This window comes from Naegleria fowleri (genome assembly GCF_008403515.1).
Source record: "Naegleria fowleri strain ATCC 30894 chromosome Unknown tig27, whole genome shotgun sequence".
Lineage (NCBI taxonomy): Eukaryota > Heterolobosea > Eutetramitea > Acrasida > Naegleriidae > Naegleria > Naegleria fowleri.
Window position 1 is genome coordinate 638,131 of NW_025407959.1, and position 16,773 is coordinate 654,903.

General features: G+C 35.1%; 6 protein-coding genes across 6 annotated transcripts; all 6 read left to right on the forward strand.

The window, feature by feature from the left end:
- Positions 1–211: 211 nt before the first annotated feature.
- On the forward strand, positions 212–2,058 carry FDP41_001780 (uncharacterized protein; the record flags this gene model as incomplete). The annotated part of the gene is made up of 2 exons (XM_044704902.1): positions 212–877; positions 1,327–2,058. The coding sequence occupies 2 exons, from the start codon at positions 212–214 to the stop codon at positions 2,056–2,058; spliced, it is 1,398 nt and encodes a 465-aa protein (XP_044564150.1).
- A 121-nt stretch (positions 2,059–2,179) lies between these two features.
- On the forward strand, positions 2,180–4,246 carry FDP41_001781 (uncharacterized protein; the record flags this gene model as incomplete). The annotated part of the gene is made up of 1 exon (XM_044704903.1): positions 2,180–4,246. One exon carries the CDS (start codon positions 2,180–2,182, stop codon positions 4,244–4,246), a length of 2,067 nt encoding a protein of 688 aa, XP_044564151.1.
- Positions 4,247–4,322: 76 nt separating this feature from the next.
- Positions 4,323–5,792, forward strand: FDP41_001782 (uncharacterized protein; the record flags this gene model as incomplete). Its single annotated transcript, XM_044704904.1, has 1 exon — positions 4,323–5,792. The coding sequence occupies one exon, from the start codon at positions 4,323–4,325 to the stop codon at positions 5,790–5,792; it is 1,470 nt and encodes a 489-aa protein (XP_044564152.1).
- A 1,217-nt stretch (positions 5,793–7,009) lies between these two features.
- FDP41_001783 (uncharacterized protein) lies at positions 7,010–9,811 on the forward strand (the record flags this gene model as incomplete). The annotated part of the gene is made up of 4 exons (XM_044704905.1): positions 7,010–7,029; positions 7,116–7,750; positions 7,816–8,414; positions 8,477–9,811. 4 exons carry the CDS (start codon positions 7,010–7,012, stop codon positions 9,809–9,811), a joined length of 2,589 nt encoding a protein of 862 aa, XP_044564153.1.
- A 3,397-nt stretch (positions 9,812–13,208) lies between these two features.
- FDP41_001784 (uncharacterized protein) lies at positions 13,209–15,095 on the forward strand (the record flags this gene model as incomplete). The annotated part of the gene is made up of 1 exon (XM_044704906.1): positions 13,209–15,095. One exon carries the CDS (start codon positions 13,209–13,211, stop codon positions 15,093–15,095), a length of 1,887 nt encoding a protein of 628 aa, XP_044564154.1.
- A 109-nt stretch (positions 15,096–15,204) lies between these two features.
- Positions 15,205–16,766, forward strand: FDP41_001785 (uncharacterized protein; the record flags this gene model as incomplete). Its single annotated transcript, XM_044704907.1, has 2 exons — positions 15,205–15,637; positions 15,805–16,766. The coding sequence occupies 2 exons, from the start codon at positions 15,205–15,207 to the stop codon at positions 16,764–16,766; spliced, it is 1,395 nt and encodes a 464-aa protein (XP_044564155.1).
- Positions 16,767–16,773: the final 7 nt, after the last annotated feature.

Sequence of the window (16,773 nt, forward strand, 5' to 3'; positions counted from 1 at the left end):
GCATAGAATTTACTTCCATGAGAGTTGCATAATTCACGATCGAATTGTAACCCTGTTTTAGTGAGAAAGAGTTGAAAAGCTGTTGCTTCTTCTGTTTTAACGGAATTGCCTCCAGTAAAAAATTGTTTTCCTTTGCGTGGACATTCTTTGATGATGCAGTTGTGATTTTGGTTGTCTCGGCATTTTTTTATGTCGGCTCGACGCAAAAAAAATGAACACAAACGAAGACGTTGTAATGAATAGTATCAACCAAACATTGATGACCCACTCAGAAGCTTTCGGAATCATCTTTAAACATATTGAGAATTTCTCAAAAACATTGGACGGATTATCTAACCACATCAATAATCGGAAACAAAAGGTAAAGTCAGTTAAATTAGTCTCCGACAGCAACCAACCAATTAAACCTAAACAACCTCTTCCTCCAAAAACAACACTCATAGAACAAACTCCATCCCCTGCACATCCTTATCGAACTGATGGACCATCAAACCAAATATCTAAAATCAAAAATATTACACATCCAACAAACAAATCGAAAATCAACAATCAAAATAAGACAACAAACTTCATCACCAACACAAACCTCACCAAACCAATTGAAACAAGCACAAACCTCATCAAACCAATTGAAACAACTTCAAAGCCCCAAAGTCAACCCCAGCTTCAATCTAAGAGCCCACCTATCAACACCAGCTTCAACCTGAATGAATCGCAATCGTCATACTTGCAAATAGCCAAGACAGCCAAGAACATTACATTTGATCCAACAAAAAAACTCCGCAAATCAAATCCTACAATACAACAACAACCATGTACCCTCCTGCTAAAAGAGCTAAAACAATTAACTATTCTCACTGTGTATCTATTTACCTCAGTAAGCATATCGACTCAGACATCACTGAATTTATTACAGATGCAGTCAAAGAAAAACTTACATCATGGTACATACCTAACGACAAGACGCACGTACTCCAACTTGTCTGTAACAATCATGAAGATTATGTATCAACCTTGGGAATTTTAAACTCACAATCAACAAGAGACTCCAGTCCATTCAAATACGTTGTGACTCCTATGAATTTCTCACCAGCTGAACACACCCTCAAATATCATACTTCATCATATGACGAGATGATGAAGTATACTACCACATTATCAAAAATTTTTGGAAAAGAACTAATGGAGTTAAAGAAACTAATACCAGTTATGACAGAGTCCAAAAGCTTTATAAAATCAGAATAGCAGTTGAATCTCTTGAAGATAAAGAATATTTTATGGCAAGGAAATATTCTGAATACCGATCCATTGACCAGATCATAACAGAATCTAAGCTTAACTGCTCTTGCAATTTTTCATCCCTCTACACAGAGAAAGATATCAAAACTGCGATACAAAAGATGGTGGAAAAAAAGCAACTGTGTCTTCCAATCAAACCACTTAGAGATTATTAACAAACCTAGCCCATATCGCCCTGGAGAGCATTATTATATAGCCAATTACAAAGCAACTAATGTTGCAGAATTGGAAAAAATTACAAAATTCCCAACAAGTATCACTCCACCAAATGGCACAAAACCAACCTCAAAAAAACTCATATCTACAACCAAATATTTGGTAGAAAAATTCAAAAAACAACAAGAAAACGAAGTGACTGGTGCAACCAATAATTTCCAATTCAATAATGACCTCTCAGCATTAGAAAAGAATCACAAATCACTTCAAGTAGAATGTACTGAAAACTCAATCAAACTGGAATCACATTCTAAACAAATACAAAACATCACCAATACACTAACAGACCACACAAAATCCATACAGACCATTTTTGAAAAACTCAACGAAATAGCTTCCAAAATGGAAAATATTGAATTACATTTGACAAAACCGTACCATCAATTAATTCATGAATCCAAGGATGATGTAGAAGATGAAGATGATGAATCTTATCACCCAAAACCAAATGAAAATAGTGATGATGAAATGGAATATGACGAAGAAGAAGATATAGTAGAACCTAGAAGAGGTGATAAACCTCTTGGAAATAAGAACAATTAAGTCACCAAAATGTAATTTGAAAATTGGCTGTTTTAACTGCAACGGGCTCATAAAGACAGCCACAAAAGAAATATTGACAAATGAAATCAAAGGGATGTGCTACAATCATAACATCCAAATCATGTCAATTACTGAAACACACTTAAAAACATATGAAGATCAAAAAGAAGCCTATAACAAAGGGAATGGAAGTATCTTCTTTAATTCACTATTTGGAGCAAGAAAAGCTCAAAAGGGAACAGCTCTCTTCCATATTCTTAACAACAAAAGAAAACGATTCATATCCAACGAAAATCTAATACAAGGAAAACTTCAATGGACAAGGTTTTTCTCTAGAAACAAACCTATTAACATCATTACGGTTTATGCTTCATCTGATGGTGAAGATGATGATGAAATAATCAACATTATTATTCACCTTCTACTAAAATGTGAAAATGAATTCAACATTGTGCTAGGAGATTTCAATATCAACACAAGGAAACCACAAAATTCGAGAGAAAAAGAATGGAAAGAACTTATTGAGTGTTTCCAACTCAAAGAACTAATCATCCCAGAGAATTACACATACGTCAGAAAAGTCATCAACTCAGTTCAAAAATCACGACCTGATCATATCTTCGTTTCTAACAACATCAGAATAATCAGAGAAGTTATTTTGCCACCAATATCCAAAAATGATCATCTACCGTTCTATATTGACATTGAGTTCGAAACAGACTATTGTTGGAGAAACTTCATCTCTAGGAAAGATATGAATCAAATCTCAACAACATTGAACGAATCACACTATGATTCATTTGATGCACTTCAGAAAGACATATCAGAAATGGTTAACAAATTTTCTTTCAAAGACGATAAGACCAATCTCAAATACATTAACACAATCAATAAGAAAGAAATCAAAACCAAAGAAATAGAACTCCTCCATCTTGTAACACAAGGAAAAGGTCAAAATATCGAGGAAATTGAAAAACTAAGAAATAATATCAAAGTACTATACAAGGAAACTGGAGCTGATATCAAAGCAAAACTAAGTGAAAATTTCAACAAACATGACAGCTCAATGATTTACCAGTTTGACAAACATCTAAAAGAAAAATCAATAGATTGGAAAAATATCCAATTCTCTGAAGAAGAAATTGTGCATCATTTTGAAACAAAATTTACCTCAGTATCCAAATCATCAGACTTTGAAAATCCACCATCAACCGTCAAGAAAGGACCGAAAATACCACAAATAAGCCTTAAAACAATTAAAGAGGCGATATCGAGAATGAAATCCAACACACCCGGTCTAGACTCAATATCCTTCCAAATTATACGGAATCTCAAAGACGAACATCTACAACTTATTGCTGACCAATTTGAAAACTGCATTCAACAAGGTAATATCCCTGAAGAATGGAAATCTGGTTGGGTTAAATTACTCCCTAAAAGAGACATTCAAAAACTAAATGATATTAGACCCATAACCATTCTCCCAATATATTACAGAATACTTTTCAACATAATTGCATACGAATTAAGACAATGGGCTTCCAAACACATCAACTTAAGGCAACAAGCATTTATTTCACACAGAAACACAATGAATCACGGATTATTACTTTCATCTCTAGCCAAAAAGAACAAGTCGTCATTCCTTTTGGTAAACTTAGACATCGAAGGCGCCTATGATTCCGTTGAAGATCATATCATTGAAAAAGCTCTCACTCATTGTAAGTTTCCAGATGAGTTGAAAACTTTTATACTAAACTCATACAAGAGTCAAATATTACAGCTAGAAATTGATCACCATCTCTCTAGACCATTCACAAAAACAAGAGGAATACCACAAGGATGCCCTTTAGCTCCTCTTATATATGATTGTATTACTCAACTCATCATTGACAAATGCATACAACAATGGAAAATTTCAATCAAACCAACCAAGCTTAATATTAACGATATTGGTTTGCTCTGCTTTGCTGATGACATTAATTTAGTTTCAAACAGATACTGCAATTATAACGAAAGACTTGATAATATCTCTAAATGGCTCGGCCAATTAAGTCTAAAAATTAATCCTTCAAAATCCATGGCAACCACTCTCCCAACTAAAAAGCAAAATGAAGCCAATGATAGACGGTACTATTATACCAAGATTCAAAAACCTTCGAGTACTTGGACACTATCCTTGGGATGACTCTACTTTAAATGAAGATATTGAAAAAAGAATCCTCCAATTTCAACTCTCACTCAAATATATTCCACTGAAAAGAATGGAGATAACAAACATTAAGAAAGTAATTTTTGCCAAATGCACTAGCTTATTTACACACATTTTACGAACAAATTACATTCCTGAATCACTTGTTGATAGAATTAACATTGAAGTAAGAAAAGCAATAAGAAAGAAAATTTTCATGCATAATGCTAGTCCAACAAACTATTTTCACCTCCCAATCACCTATGGCGGACTTGGTATTCCAAGATTCGATATCTTTGCAGATGAAATTCGAATCAAAACAGCCCTGTATCTTATTAACAATGATAATGAACTTCTTAGAGAAGTATATTCAGAAGGAATCAAACACGAAAATTCGATTTTTAAGGAAATGAACAGATCAATGAAGAAATACAAGATCAGACCTCAACAATTTAACAATGACGAAATCTTTCCAAAACTCAAAGGAAAGAATTTTACTATTTACACTGACGGATCAAATCTCAACAACTCAACAGGTTTCGGCTTTACCGCCAAAGTTAACAATTCCCAAGAAACCCAAGATTTCTCATACAAAATTAACAGCGAATACTCACATAACGTTGCTGAATTATCAGCAATACTCACATCACTAAAGATACTTCCACCTAAATCTAAGGCAAAAATTCACACAGATAGTGAAATATCCATCCACGTTTTGAAAAACAAAGCCTATAACGGAATTTTTAACTGCTTCAAGCATGAATATCAACAGGTCATTCAACAATCCAATCTAAATATTCAACTAATCAAAGTTAAAGGTCATGTCAACAAAGGAAACATCAAAGCTGACGAATTAGCTAAGAAAGGAGCTCAAGAGCACAACTATTTTGACATTAAGAAGCTATTTTCGAACCAAACCATCCTTGCCACATCTAATACCATTATTTTCGACATCAAAAAATCCATACAAAAGAAAAGATATGATGTAATGTTTAGCCAATTTGATAGAGATAATTCCAGTCTACACCTTACCAAGAACTGGTCATCTATCAATCTAAAATTCATCAAATCTAAAATTGACACAAATACTAAGTGGTCAATCTGGAGAAACTTAACAAGCAACCATATCAAACAACATAAGGAAAGACAATGCGCTCACTGTAAATGCCCCGGAACTCTAAAACATTTCATATACTATTGCCCTAATACTCAATGCTTTAGGGATTTTTTCTACACTAAATTCCTAGATATTACATCAATGCAATGTATCCTCAACGATTATCAAGAATCAAGATACTGTGAAAGAAGGAAAGTTTTCATTATTCATCATGACGGAGTAATGATTCGAGATACTCAAATGCCCAACTTTAAAAATTTACCAAATATTTACCAAAATTGGCCTGAAATCCAAACAATTCTCACCCTACTAGTTGGTAAATGTCACACCAAGTATTATGAAAACTCAAGGTTTAAAAAACCAATTCAAAAACAAACCCCAATCCTCACGGATTTACCAGCACCAGTGGTGCTAACAATAAACTAATTAGATTTTTTTATGTCGGCTTTAAAGACTTTGCATTATCAACAAGACGTTAATAATACGATATTATTAAGCAAATGAAAGAATTTCAAACCTTCTCGTGTTAAAGGCTTCTCCATAGTAGTGTTTGCATACAAAAATTTGACAGATGAAATTCCATGGTGTTGTATTAATGAAGAAAACCAAACAAGTTCGCTTGATTTTAAAAATACTGCTGAAAAACTTGTTTTAATCGCATGTGAGCTAATATTCTAGTAAATTAAAGTATATAAGTCGGCAATTAGTACATAATTCCATCTGATACAACGATATGGTATCGAAATTAAACAATTGAATTTCCATGAAATCTTATTGTTTGGGAAAATTAACACAGAAAGATCTTCCAAAAAATGCTTGAATATTTTAATAAAAAAGAAAAACAACACAATATTCAAGAAAAGGAAAGTAGATCAGAGGTTCATCACGAATGATATGCCTGGGAACCTCCTGAATTTGGTTAGAAGAATCCCCATGAAGCCCTATTAATTGTGAACAAAAGGTACTAAAGAAAAATTTTAATAACACAGATCATGATGTGAAAGTGACCATTTGATTTTCTGCTATACTACAGCAGTGGACAACACATGTATCAATATTTAGCTTTAACGTTAAGATATCTACGTAACTTCGTCTAAATGAATTTCCATGGAAGAGTATTAACTGAGAAAATTAGCGACGTATCCGATGTCTAAAAAATTCTTAGATATTTTCAACGTTATAGTAATGCCATCTAATATTCTTGTAAACGAGAGCAGTTCAATATATATCAAACATAAAAAGGATCTATCCGAAGGACCTCTTATTAAATATAAACAGTTGAATTCCCATGAAACTGTAATAATGAAGAAATTCAACTCTGAATGTACCCCCAGCACTAAAATGCTCCGCAGGTGGTAATGAAAAATAATGCCACTAAATATTCTTGTAAGCGAGAGCATTCCAGAACTTCGTCACATAGGCACTAATCAAGTTCATCGGATACTATACGAATATGTTTAGTGGAACTCCCATTGACCTCTCTTAATAGGCAAACTAGCTACGCAATATATTCTCCTTTGCCTGAAAAAGGTTGTTATCGCGAGTTCAACGAATAAACAGATTCTTTTCGAGTTAGACAACTTGTTTTGAAATCTTTATCATTTGATATGATTGATAAGATTGAAACGAAACCTCAGCTTAGGATGCTTCAACTCAAAAATCTGTACCACCAATGTTATGGGCATTTTAAACCACTTTTACCAAAAACCCTAACGAAAAAAAACTCTTTTTCCAACTAATCATTAATAGTCATCAAGGTAAAGGATGTCGTTTCCCTCTAATTACGAAGAAGGAACTAACATCAACAAACGATAGTATTACTCCAATTGTTTCTTCATCCTCCGAACCAATCACTCTTGATTTGACTGACAAGAAATGGAACCCCCCAAAAGTGTATGCGTCAGAGTTGATTGTTGATGAATCTTTGGGTGCTGATTTGTCAGCACTTCATTCACAAGAAGAAGAAACATCAAACGACTCAACATTGTCATCTTCAACTACATCCTCGCTCGAAACACCAATCACTCTCGATTTGACTGATTACGAGAGTTGGAATGCCCAACAAGTAGCATCAGTATTGATTTCTCCTAAATCTTTGGGTGGTGTTGGTTTGTTGGTTGATGATGTGAAACCTTTGTATGAGGCTGGTTTTGATGGCACATCTCTCCACAACATTGTTGAGAATATCAAGATGGACGGTGTAAAGTATGCCATTGATCAACTTAAAAGTACTTATAACAAGAGTAGCGTTCCTCAACTCTCCGACACTTGTCAAACCGTTGTATTTTGGGTGCTCGATCAATTAATGACCAGACAATATTCACTATGGCAATTGGAGCCAGTGAGTAAACAAATCAAACAAAAATTGCAAAAGGAGGTGCTGAGTTGAGTCTTGATCAAGTTTCTTCATTGGATGTCAAAACTCTCACCAAAATTATTACTGCCATAGAGAAGGAAAGAGTGCAAGGTGTAACAGAAGAAAAATGCATCGAACATGCCATCAAGATTATGAAAAGCGACACGTGCTTTGCTTCAGTGCTAGAATCTACTTGTAAAGCTGTTGCTGGGTGGGTTACTACCAAACTGAGAAAGGCTGGCGAAGGAGGTTCTTTAATTAATATACCATCCAAGTTGTTTGATCTTTGGAAGCGAAAGTTGGAAGGAGAAATATCTGAAAATTTACGAAAGGAAAGAACAAATGCAAGATATAACTATCTTCGTAATTTACATGATCCAGCAAACATGAAAAAACTGAGAACGCTTATTGGAAAATTTATCGATCTTCCTGTATTTGGAAAGGGAGAAAGTGATTTGTCTCCAAAAAACTTTAATCCAAATGCGAAATATCTTTTAACTCTGCAACGATTTGAAATACTTAACAATGTTGTTAATGGAAAAACCACTGGATTGGTTTTATCGGGTCCTCATGGAGTTTCAAAATCATATACACTTTATTTGATAGTTGCCTACGCATTTGTAAATTCAATTCCAGTACTTTATGTTCCAAGATGTCGCCTATGGCTCAGCAGTTACAACACAGATCAGGAGGTTGGTGCCAATAACTACTTGCGAAGATTGTTCTTTCTACGACCCAAATTGTTGAATTACAGAAAGCAAGAAATGTGGTCCGTCATTTGAGCACACATATTGGAGATGTGGGACCTATGTTCTATTTGTTTGATGAACATAATGAATTGTACAGACCTGACTATTACAACAAGAGTCCTGCTTATTTCCAAGATTTTACCAGATGGACAGGAGATACATCAGAGAAGTACACAATTACCATCTATTGTGGAAGTGCTCATAGTTCCTTTGAAGATAATTTACCAGGAGGAGAAGAAGAAAGATTGGTTAGAATAATTCCTCCAACAACAACAGAGTTTGAAACGCTGATAACAGACTTCGGTTTGAATCCAAAGGATAAAAGAATAGCCTATGTAACAGGAAGAATTCCAAGAGAGTTGAGATACTTGGCAAACTATTTGAAGGGCAAAAAGGGTACTGATGAAGATTTCAACCAATTTGTCATGAATATGCGTGGTGTATATGATCGAAGGTTGGATTCATTAGTTAGTACATTGGACAAAAATAAGATGGAACAGTTTGAAAAGACACTGGAGGATCTTTTTACTCTTGGTATTTTAAATGGAAGACCTTATAGTGTTTCAGGGGTTGTATATGATAAGGGTTTATTGTACAAGGATTCTTATGGAAAACTTTTTATCATTAACGATCCAGCAAAGAGATGTTTATTCCATCACTACTGCACAAAACTAGACATGCCAAACATACCCAAGAATATTTATGGTCCAGCGAAAGGAATAATGTTTGAAAAACACTTGGTGAGACAAGAGTATGGAATTGGTAAACATTTAGATAGAAAATTCTATGTAACAAATAAGTTGAGCTCAAACCCCACAATATCCACGTTATCATATGAAATTAACGTACAAGCAAGTTTGGATCTAAAGGATTTAAGCTCTCTCGATCGAAGGAATTCCTTGAAAGGAACGGGAGTATTATTCATTCCAGAATCCGAAATTTTCCCAAGCTTTGATTACGCTATTGTTATGTACAAAGAGAAGCCAGTGGAAATCTTTCTGAAACAAACCACAATTTCTACTGTTGATTCTCATTATTATAATCATCGTAATGGCAACACAGATATGGATAATTTATTGAAACGTTTTTATGTTTTAGATAGTAAAGGAAAGGCAATGAAAAGAAAACAAAACGATCCAAAGCAATGTCATTTCTCATTACTCGAATTGATACTTCATGGAATTGTTGGAACTGAAGAAAAAGTTGGAGAGATGTTACAAACCCGCAAGGACGATCTAAAGTTCATCAAAGATGGAAAGCTTGAAAACTCAGTGGAGTTTTGGTTTTGGATTTTGACCCCTGTTTCGGAGACTAAAATTAAATTTAATTTTAATTATTAGATTTAAATTGATGAGACTGACTTGTGAAAGAACCATGATCAGAGTGGAAGCAGTGAACATGACAATGTGTGTTGTAGTGAAGAGTACAACCATGAATTTGCTGAAAAATCAATACTATGTGACGTCGATGATGTCTACATGATGATGAATCGATTATGTGAGTTGTTCTGTAATATTTGAAAGACGAAAGAGCTGTACCTATCACCTACTCAAAATCAAGAAGAATTTTTTCAAGGGTGAAACGAACATTTGGAGATATCTCCATGAATAGTTGCTATCAAGGAATGAAACCAGGAATACCCTTGTTTTTGATGTTGTAGAGCTGAACTATACAGTTATTTTTTGTTGTTGAGTCAATGATTACATGATTGACCCTTAGTAAGTGAACCTATCTCAAATAGATGGGAGGATCTCTCACTAAGCTAAATGCTACACTCATGAATATTGACAGGACTGATAAGTCGATGATCAGTTTAAAAAAGATATGAAGCATTAGTAAATTCGTTGACATGAGTAACATTTGTGACCCTGTTCACACACTAGGGGAATCTTGAAAGATGATTACCGGGTGCATCAAAGTTGAAGAAAGTTTCAAAGTCCAACGTTCTCTTGAAAGATCGAGTTAAGGGTCAAGAGGGTCCTTATGACGAATCTTTTAGATGGTCTCTGTTAAGTTTTACCAAGCGTACTTCAAACAACTAAATTATAGTATCTGGATGATGGAGTGAAAGAGTTGATCATAGTCAAAAGATTCATCTTGTCTATGAATTTGGGTCCCAGTGACCAGAAACCAATTTCCTCGTGTGTCTGTTAAGATTGATGAGGTTGTATTGTCGAACCATTCAATTAATATATATGAGAGGAATCCAATATAGTCTAACACTCTCATACGAGAATAATTTAAGAAAGTCCATAATTAGGGATGGTAAGCATATATTATCCTACTAGAAACCGTCAACCTTGTTTTGAGAGAAATATAATTTTAAATCGAGAACAAAGTCAAGAGACCCGTGGTGGGTGGTTCATGAAAGAACTTCATAAGGGAGACCAAAATCGAGAGACTGACCAGAATTAACGTATCCTCAATGCAAGAGACTACAGAACTACACCACATAATTGTGAATATCTTAGTGAGTGAACTAACAGTAACAACTATGTGGGAGATTATGAACTCAAATGATCATTCAGTCGCTTGTAAACTTAGACTCCTTTTGTGGCATAGGGGAACGGATATAATGTCTTCATGTCTTTTCAGTAGTTCTCCATCTTTCTCACAAGCTCTTCTCAAATTGATGATAAATCTACCATAGTGGAATGTTCTTCCTTCAACTTGTGGATAAGGTAAATGGACAGTTTTCAGACATGGAAATATCTAAGAAATTCTGATCTGTCTAATATCACAATATAATTACTTTCGATTATTTAGGTTCTCCGCTTTTAGGAGAATAAATTGTTACTAATGAAAATTTTTCTAAAATAAGGATTTGCTGGCCACATGTTAATGTTGATTCAAAATGAGGAGCAGATCCTTGTTGGTCGGAATGTAAATAATTAAAACATCCTAAAATAATTGTACGTCAGAAGAGAAAATCTCTCGATTTTTGCTCAAAAGTGTCATTGGTTAGCTATTGTATGTATAGTGATGAATGGAATTGTCTCACATAATGATTCGAAAGCCTCTTATGTACTACTATCATCGTCTCCACGAATTCAAACAACCTCTTGTTCGACATAGACGATAGATCCGAATTGGACATGATTATTAAGGGTTGACATTAATAAGATTTCCCAAGACATCTATTTCAGTTGATAATTGGGGATATGTTGCTTCTGACATTTCTATAGATAGTTCAAACAAGGACCAAATGAATTTTCATGCTATTACGGAACAAGGTAACAAATATTCCTTCCCATGAACTGACGGTGAAGATGATAAAGAAGAATCTACCATCTCCCTAGTATCCAAAGTATCATTCTTCCACAAAAAGAGTTAGCGTAAACCTTATCAAAGCTAAATTTCACAAATGTTCAAGATTCCATTAATTCATTGAAATCTATTCGAGAATCGGTTCTAATTGTGTGGGCTGTACGTGAGCTCTTTATACAAGGGGTAGAATAGAGGAGTGTTGATAAAGAAGGAGCAGAGATACCGAAATTCATTGATGATAATTCAATCCCAAAACTAACATAACTCGAATATAGATGGATGATATTGTGGATTGATTGAGAAACCAAAGCATAACAAATCAGAGTGCGAACAAGCTCTAATGTTGGTTGAGCAAGGAAGTGGCTACAAATAAAACTCGTGGACTCAACACTTTCTATTATTGCTTGTTATTTCAGAGGAATCATATCACAAAGACCAAACCAATATCTATATCAAAACAAAGATTCAATTAAACTTAATTGAAATTAATATTAAGAAAAGAGTGAATTGAAGTCATTCAAAGATGAATAGTTAATAAATAAAGAGTGAAAAATAGTATTCGGATTCACTAATGAGTTGTGTAATTACGAGAAAGAAATAGCGATAGAGATAATCGTGAGGCTATTCAAGAGCGATAGAGACCCTGATGATGTTGGAAATTTTGTACTGTTATATATTAACAGAGACGAATAGAAGTAATTGGGCAATAAAGGTGTTGTTTGAGAGAGTCGATATTGAGAGAGTGTTGTTGATGAAGAGTTTTGAAATGATGTAAAAAAGCGAAAGAGGCTCGGGATGAAATAATGTTCACAATACAAGTCACTAAGCAACGCAAAGAGAGACTAATCGTTAATATGCAGAAAATTTTTTGAGCAACCAAACTCTTTAATTGTTTACAATCGAAACATTCATGCCCTTCACTACGTTCAGAACATATCACATCGAGGGCATCAAAGCAAGCCAGTCAAAGAAGAGCAAGAAAGTGGAATCGGATAGTGATTCCTCTGATTCCTCAGATTCAGATGATAGAATTACGGAGTTTGAAGAGAAGGTGAAAAAGATAGAGAAGAGTGTTCGGGAGTTGAAAGAGAAGATGAACAGATTGTTCTTTTTTTTTTACTCTTTGTTTGTGAGCAAATTTCTTTGTACAATAATAAGATCTTATTCAGGATTTCTAAAATAATAATTCTAAATTAAGTTGTCCAAATAAAGTGGTCTTTTTATATCTTTATGATTGTGTGTTTTTTTCGAAATTTTGGTGTAAAATGATGTGGGTCAACCCCTTTGTCTGGACAACTTGGTCAGATTGTGTGGACATTCAAAAGTGGGCACAGAAGTTGTTAATATTGCTCACATAGTCAGCGGAAAACGATATTCATTACTTGCTTGTATCAATTATCGCCACGGATAGGTTTACTCCAAAACAAACATGACCTCTTAATAAAAAAAATTTCCAAAACAAAGAACTTCATGCCCTCCTATTCGTCATCAACCAATTCTCGATCAAAATTCCGATTGGAAGACTATCAAGTAGAAGCTGCATCTTTTGGACAAACCAATTGCACCGAACTCATGAAATGTGCCTTCGAATCATCTCCTCCATCAAACTCTTCTCTCTTCTGTCCAATTCCTCCATTACGTGCTTCTCGAGAATTCTTTCATGATGATTTGAATACCGTATCGAGAGGAATGGTTGTGGTCCTACGAAAACGTTCATCATCATCCTCCTCTGTTGTCAATGAAACACCTTCGAATTGCGATGATCATCATGATGCAAATGAACTCTTTGTCTTATTTGCAAAGGAAAATGCAATCCTTGAAGAGTGTCAACTGTTCAGAGTTCATCCCATTTCGATCGTATTGTCCAATAATTCCTTGAAGATTGAATTGATGACAGCTTTTTACGGACCCAAAGATGTCACTCAAAAGTGTGCACAAATCATTCAACAGTCAATTCAGAATTCTGATGAAATTTCTATTCATGCTTCCAATCATGTCTTTGGAGATACTTGGCCTGATGTATTCAAATCATTGACCATCGTGTATCGAAAAGTAAAGATAAACAGTCGGATGGAAGCAATCTATGGTCCCATTCGAATGAAAATTGCTCAAGAACATGAATCGATCAAGCTATTGGATGAATTGGACGAATTGGACGAAATGGATGAACATTTTCCATCGTTTGTTCCAACAAGTGTTGCATCCATTCGACAGAACGTTGGTTTTGTAAAAAACAGTGACGATGAGTATGGAGTCGACACTCGATCTTTTACTCTCTTGAAGGAATGTCATCATGAAAAACCAATTCAAATCATTCGAGCAGTCTATGGTTTTGCGGATGTGACAAGAAAAGTTTTGGAATTTTTGAATGATCATGCAGATCGATTGAGGGTCGCTGCAACCAATGATATCTTTGGTGATTCATGGCCTGGAGTTGTGAAATATTTGACTGTTTTTTACAAATTGCGAGGATCGAATCATGTGTATGTTGCTTCATGCATTGAACATGACACGTTGGATCTTTCATTTGAATCGACTTGTCATCAAGCTGCAAATTCTGACGAAAATTCTGAATGGGACAAAGTCAATGGTGAGTGCCCTCCACTCTTTCAAATCCATGCTGCCATGCATGCACAACTTAATTGCACCAAGAAAGTCAAGCATTTACTCGAAAATTCACACATACCAACCAAAATTTATTCCATGGCCTCCTCCATGCAAAAGAATACACATGTGACTCCATTAGTGGTTCTCTACTCCATTCGAGGAAAAATCAAACTGATCGTTTCACTTGACACTCTTTGTTTCAATCCTCTCTTTCGCATTGGAAACATGTATGACAAGGCACATCAATCAGATGCCATATTTCGAGCAACCGTGCAAGCTTCAAGAAATGGAGAACCCTATCATGCAACCTTACGAATGAATAGGAAACGACAAGAAATTCTTGTCACAGGACAAGCACTTCAAGTTCCAATCGTTCTCATGCAAAATTGGTTCCAGGAAAAGAAAGAACATTCCTCTCCATTTCGAAACATGAAAAACAATGAGCGGATGAGTTTCGATCAACTCTTTTCCCTCATATTTAGAATCCGTGTCTCTGGTAATGGTTCCATTCAAGTGAACGATCACTTTCTTGAAATTGATAATTTTCGTGTGAAATTTCGAATCGCACTTTTTGAGGTCTATTCGGAAGATTTACTGCGAAATCAAATGCCATGCTATGTAAGGCGACTGATTCCTGAATTTTTGGATGGATCCATTCCAGATTCTCCAGGTTTGTCATTTTCACCACTGAAAGTTAGTAATCACCAAGCGGTCATTCAATTGCATGACATTGATGTCATTATTCAATAACATTACTAAGGGATGACTCGACACACGACTGAACACTCTTTTTATTAATGATCAACAAAATGTCAAAAGAGCAAAATGTCGCCAATGGCAAGGTGTCACTCTAGAAAAAATGTCTCGATTGGTTCTCGCACGAAATCCTTCTTGCCAACATTCGTTCTTTCTTTTGAATCGAAAAGGTCGGAACGGAGAAGCGGCGAAATTATTTTCCCATTCCGACCGGAGTGGTGTTGCGATGTGGATGATGAATCATGACAAGAATTTTCGAAATTTTCATTTCGGAACTCGTGTCCTCAATGACACTTTGAAATCATCATCTTCAGAATTAAATCATTCGAAACAGATCAAGAATGAAAGAAGTTTGGAAGAAACTGCAAATTCCTCATTAGTGACTCATTCTGAAGATGGATCCAAATTTGTAAATAACATGAATAATCAAAGTGACAACACAGATTCATCCAACACGCATGTTCCTCATGTAAAATTTGAAACAAAAGATTATTTCAAATTATTGATCGTGAGCATTTTGGGAGGATGCTTTGGTGGTACGTTTGACGAATAATAGAATTCCCCATATATTGATTTTAAATTTATTATATTTATTTTTTTGGAATTTATTTCACACTTGTCAACTCTTTTTCCTTATTGTGGTTAAAAATTCAAATGAAAATTTATACAATGACATATTTAAAAATTCTTACACAATTTAAAGGAATGGTTGGTTTGGGTGGAAATATCATTCTCATTCCCTTACTCACTCAAATCTTTTCGAATCGACTCAGCGCCAAACAAATTGTTGCCACTTGTCTCCTCACAGTGGTCACTGCTGGACTTGTTGGAAGTAGTACTCTCTATTTTAAAGGAGATGAATATGTAGATATTGGATCAGCTATTCTCATTGCTGGATTTGCTTCGTTGACGGCTCGATTTGGTGTGAAATTATCTTCGAGTATTCAAGATCGAACATTGAAACTCATTTTGGCGTTTTTTATGTTATTTGTGGCGCCGTTGGTGTTGTTCACAGGAAGCAAAAAAGAAGAACTTGCTTTGGAGAAGAAGAGTGATTTAAGGGATGAAAAAGTAACACCATTGAATGCAAATTTAAGCTCATCGAAGAGTCAAGAACAGTTCATTTCACACGACCATTCCAAAACTATTTCTGATCAAAAGATGGTGATGGGAGAAGTTACACATCACAAAGACGAAAATTCATCCTCATGGATTGCTTCATTGATGAAACGACAAGATCTTTTGAAATCTCCACAAGAAGTTGCTTCTCTTTTCGTGCTAGGATCAACCATTGGAGTGATGAGTGGTCTTTTAGGAGTTGGTGGAGGAGTGTTGACAGTTCCCATGTTGAGCTTTTTGTGGCTTTCTGAATTCTCTCCTCTTAAAAATTCAAACAAGAATCATCAACAAGCCACTCAACAATTAGTGATGGGAACTTCACTGGCGGCCATGACTCTTCCATCGACAGTGGCTTTGTGTTCACATTGGAGAGTTGGAAATGTTTTATTTCGATTGAGTCCATTCTTGGTTTTAGGAAGTGCTTTGGGAGCTTATATAGGAAGTTCCATGGCAAGTGAAATGGATGAAGAAATGTTGAAACGAATATTTGCAATGACGATGGTTGCATTGGGAGGTAGACAATTTTGGAAAGCATGGAAAAAGTGACAAGAGA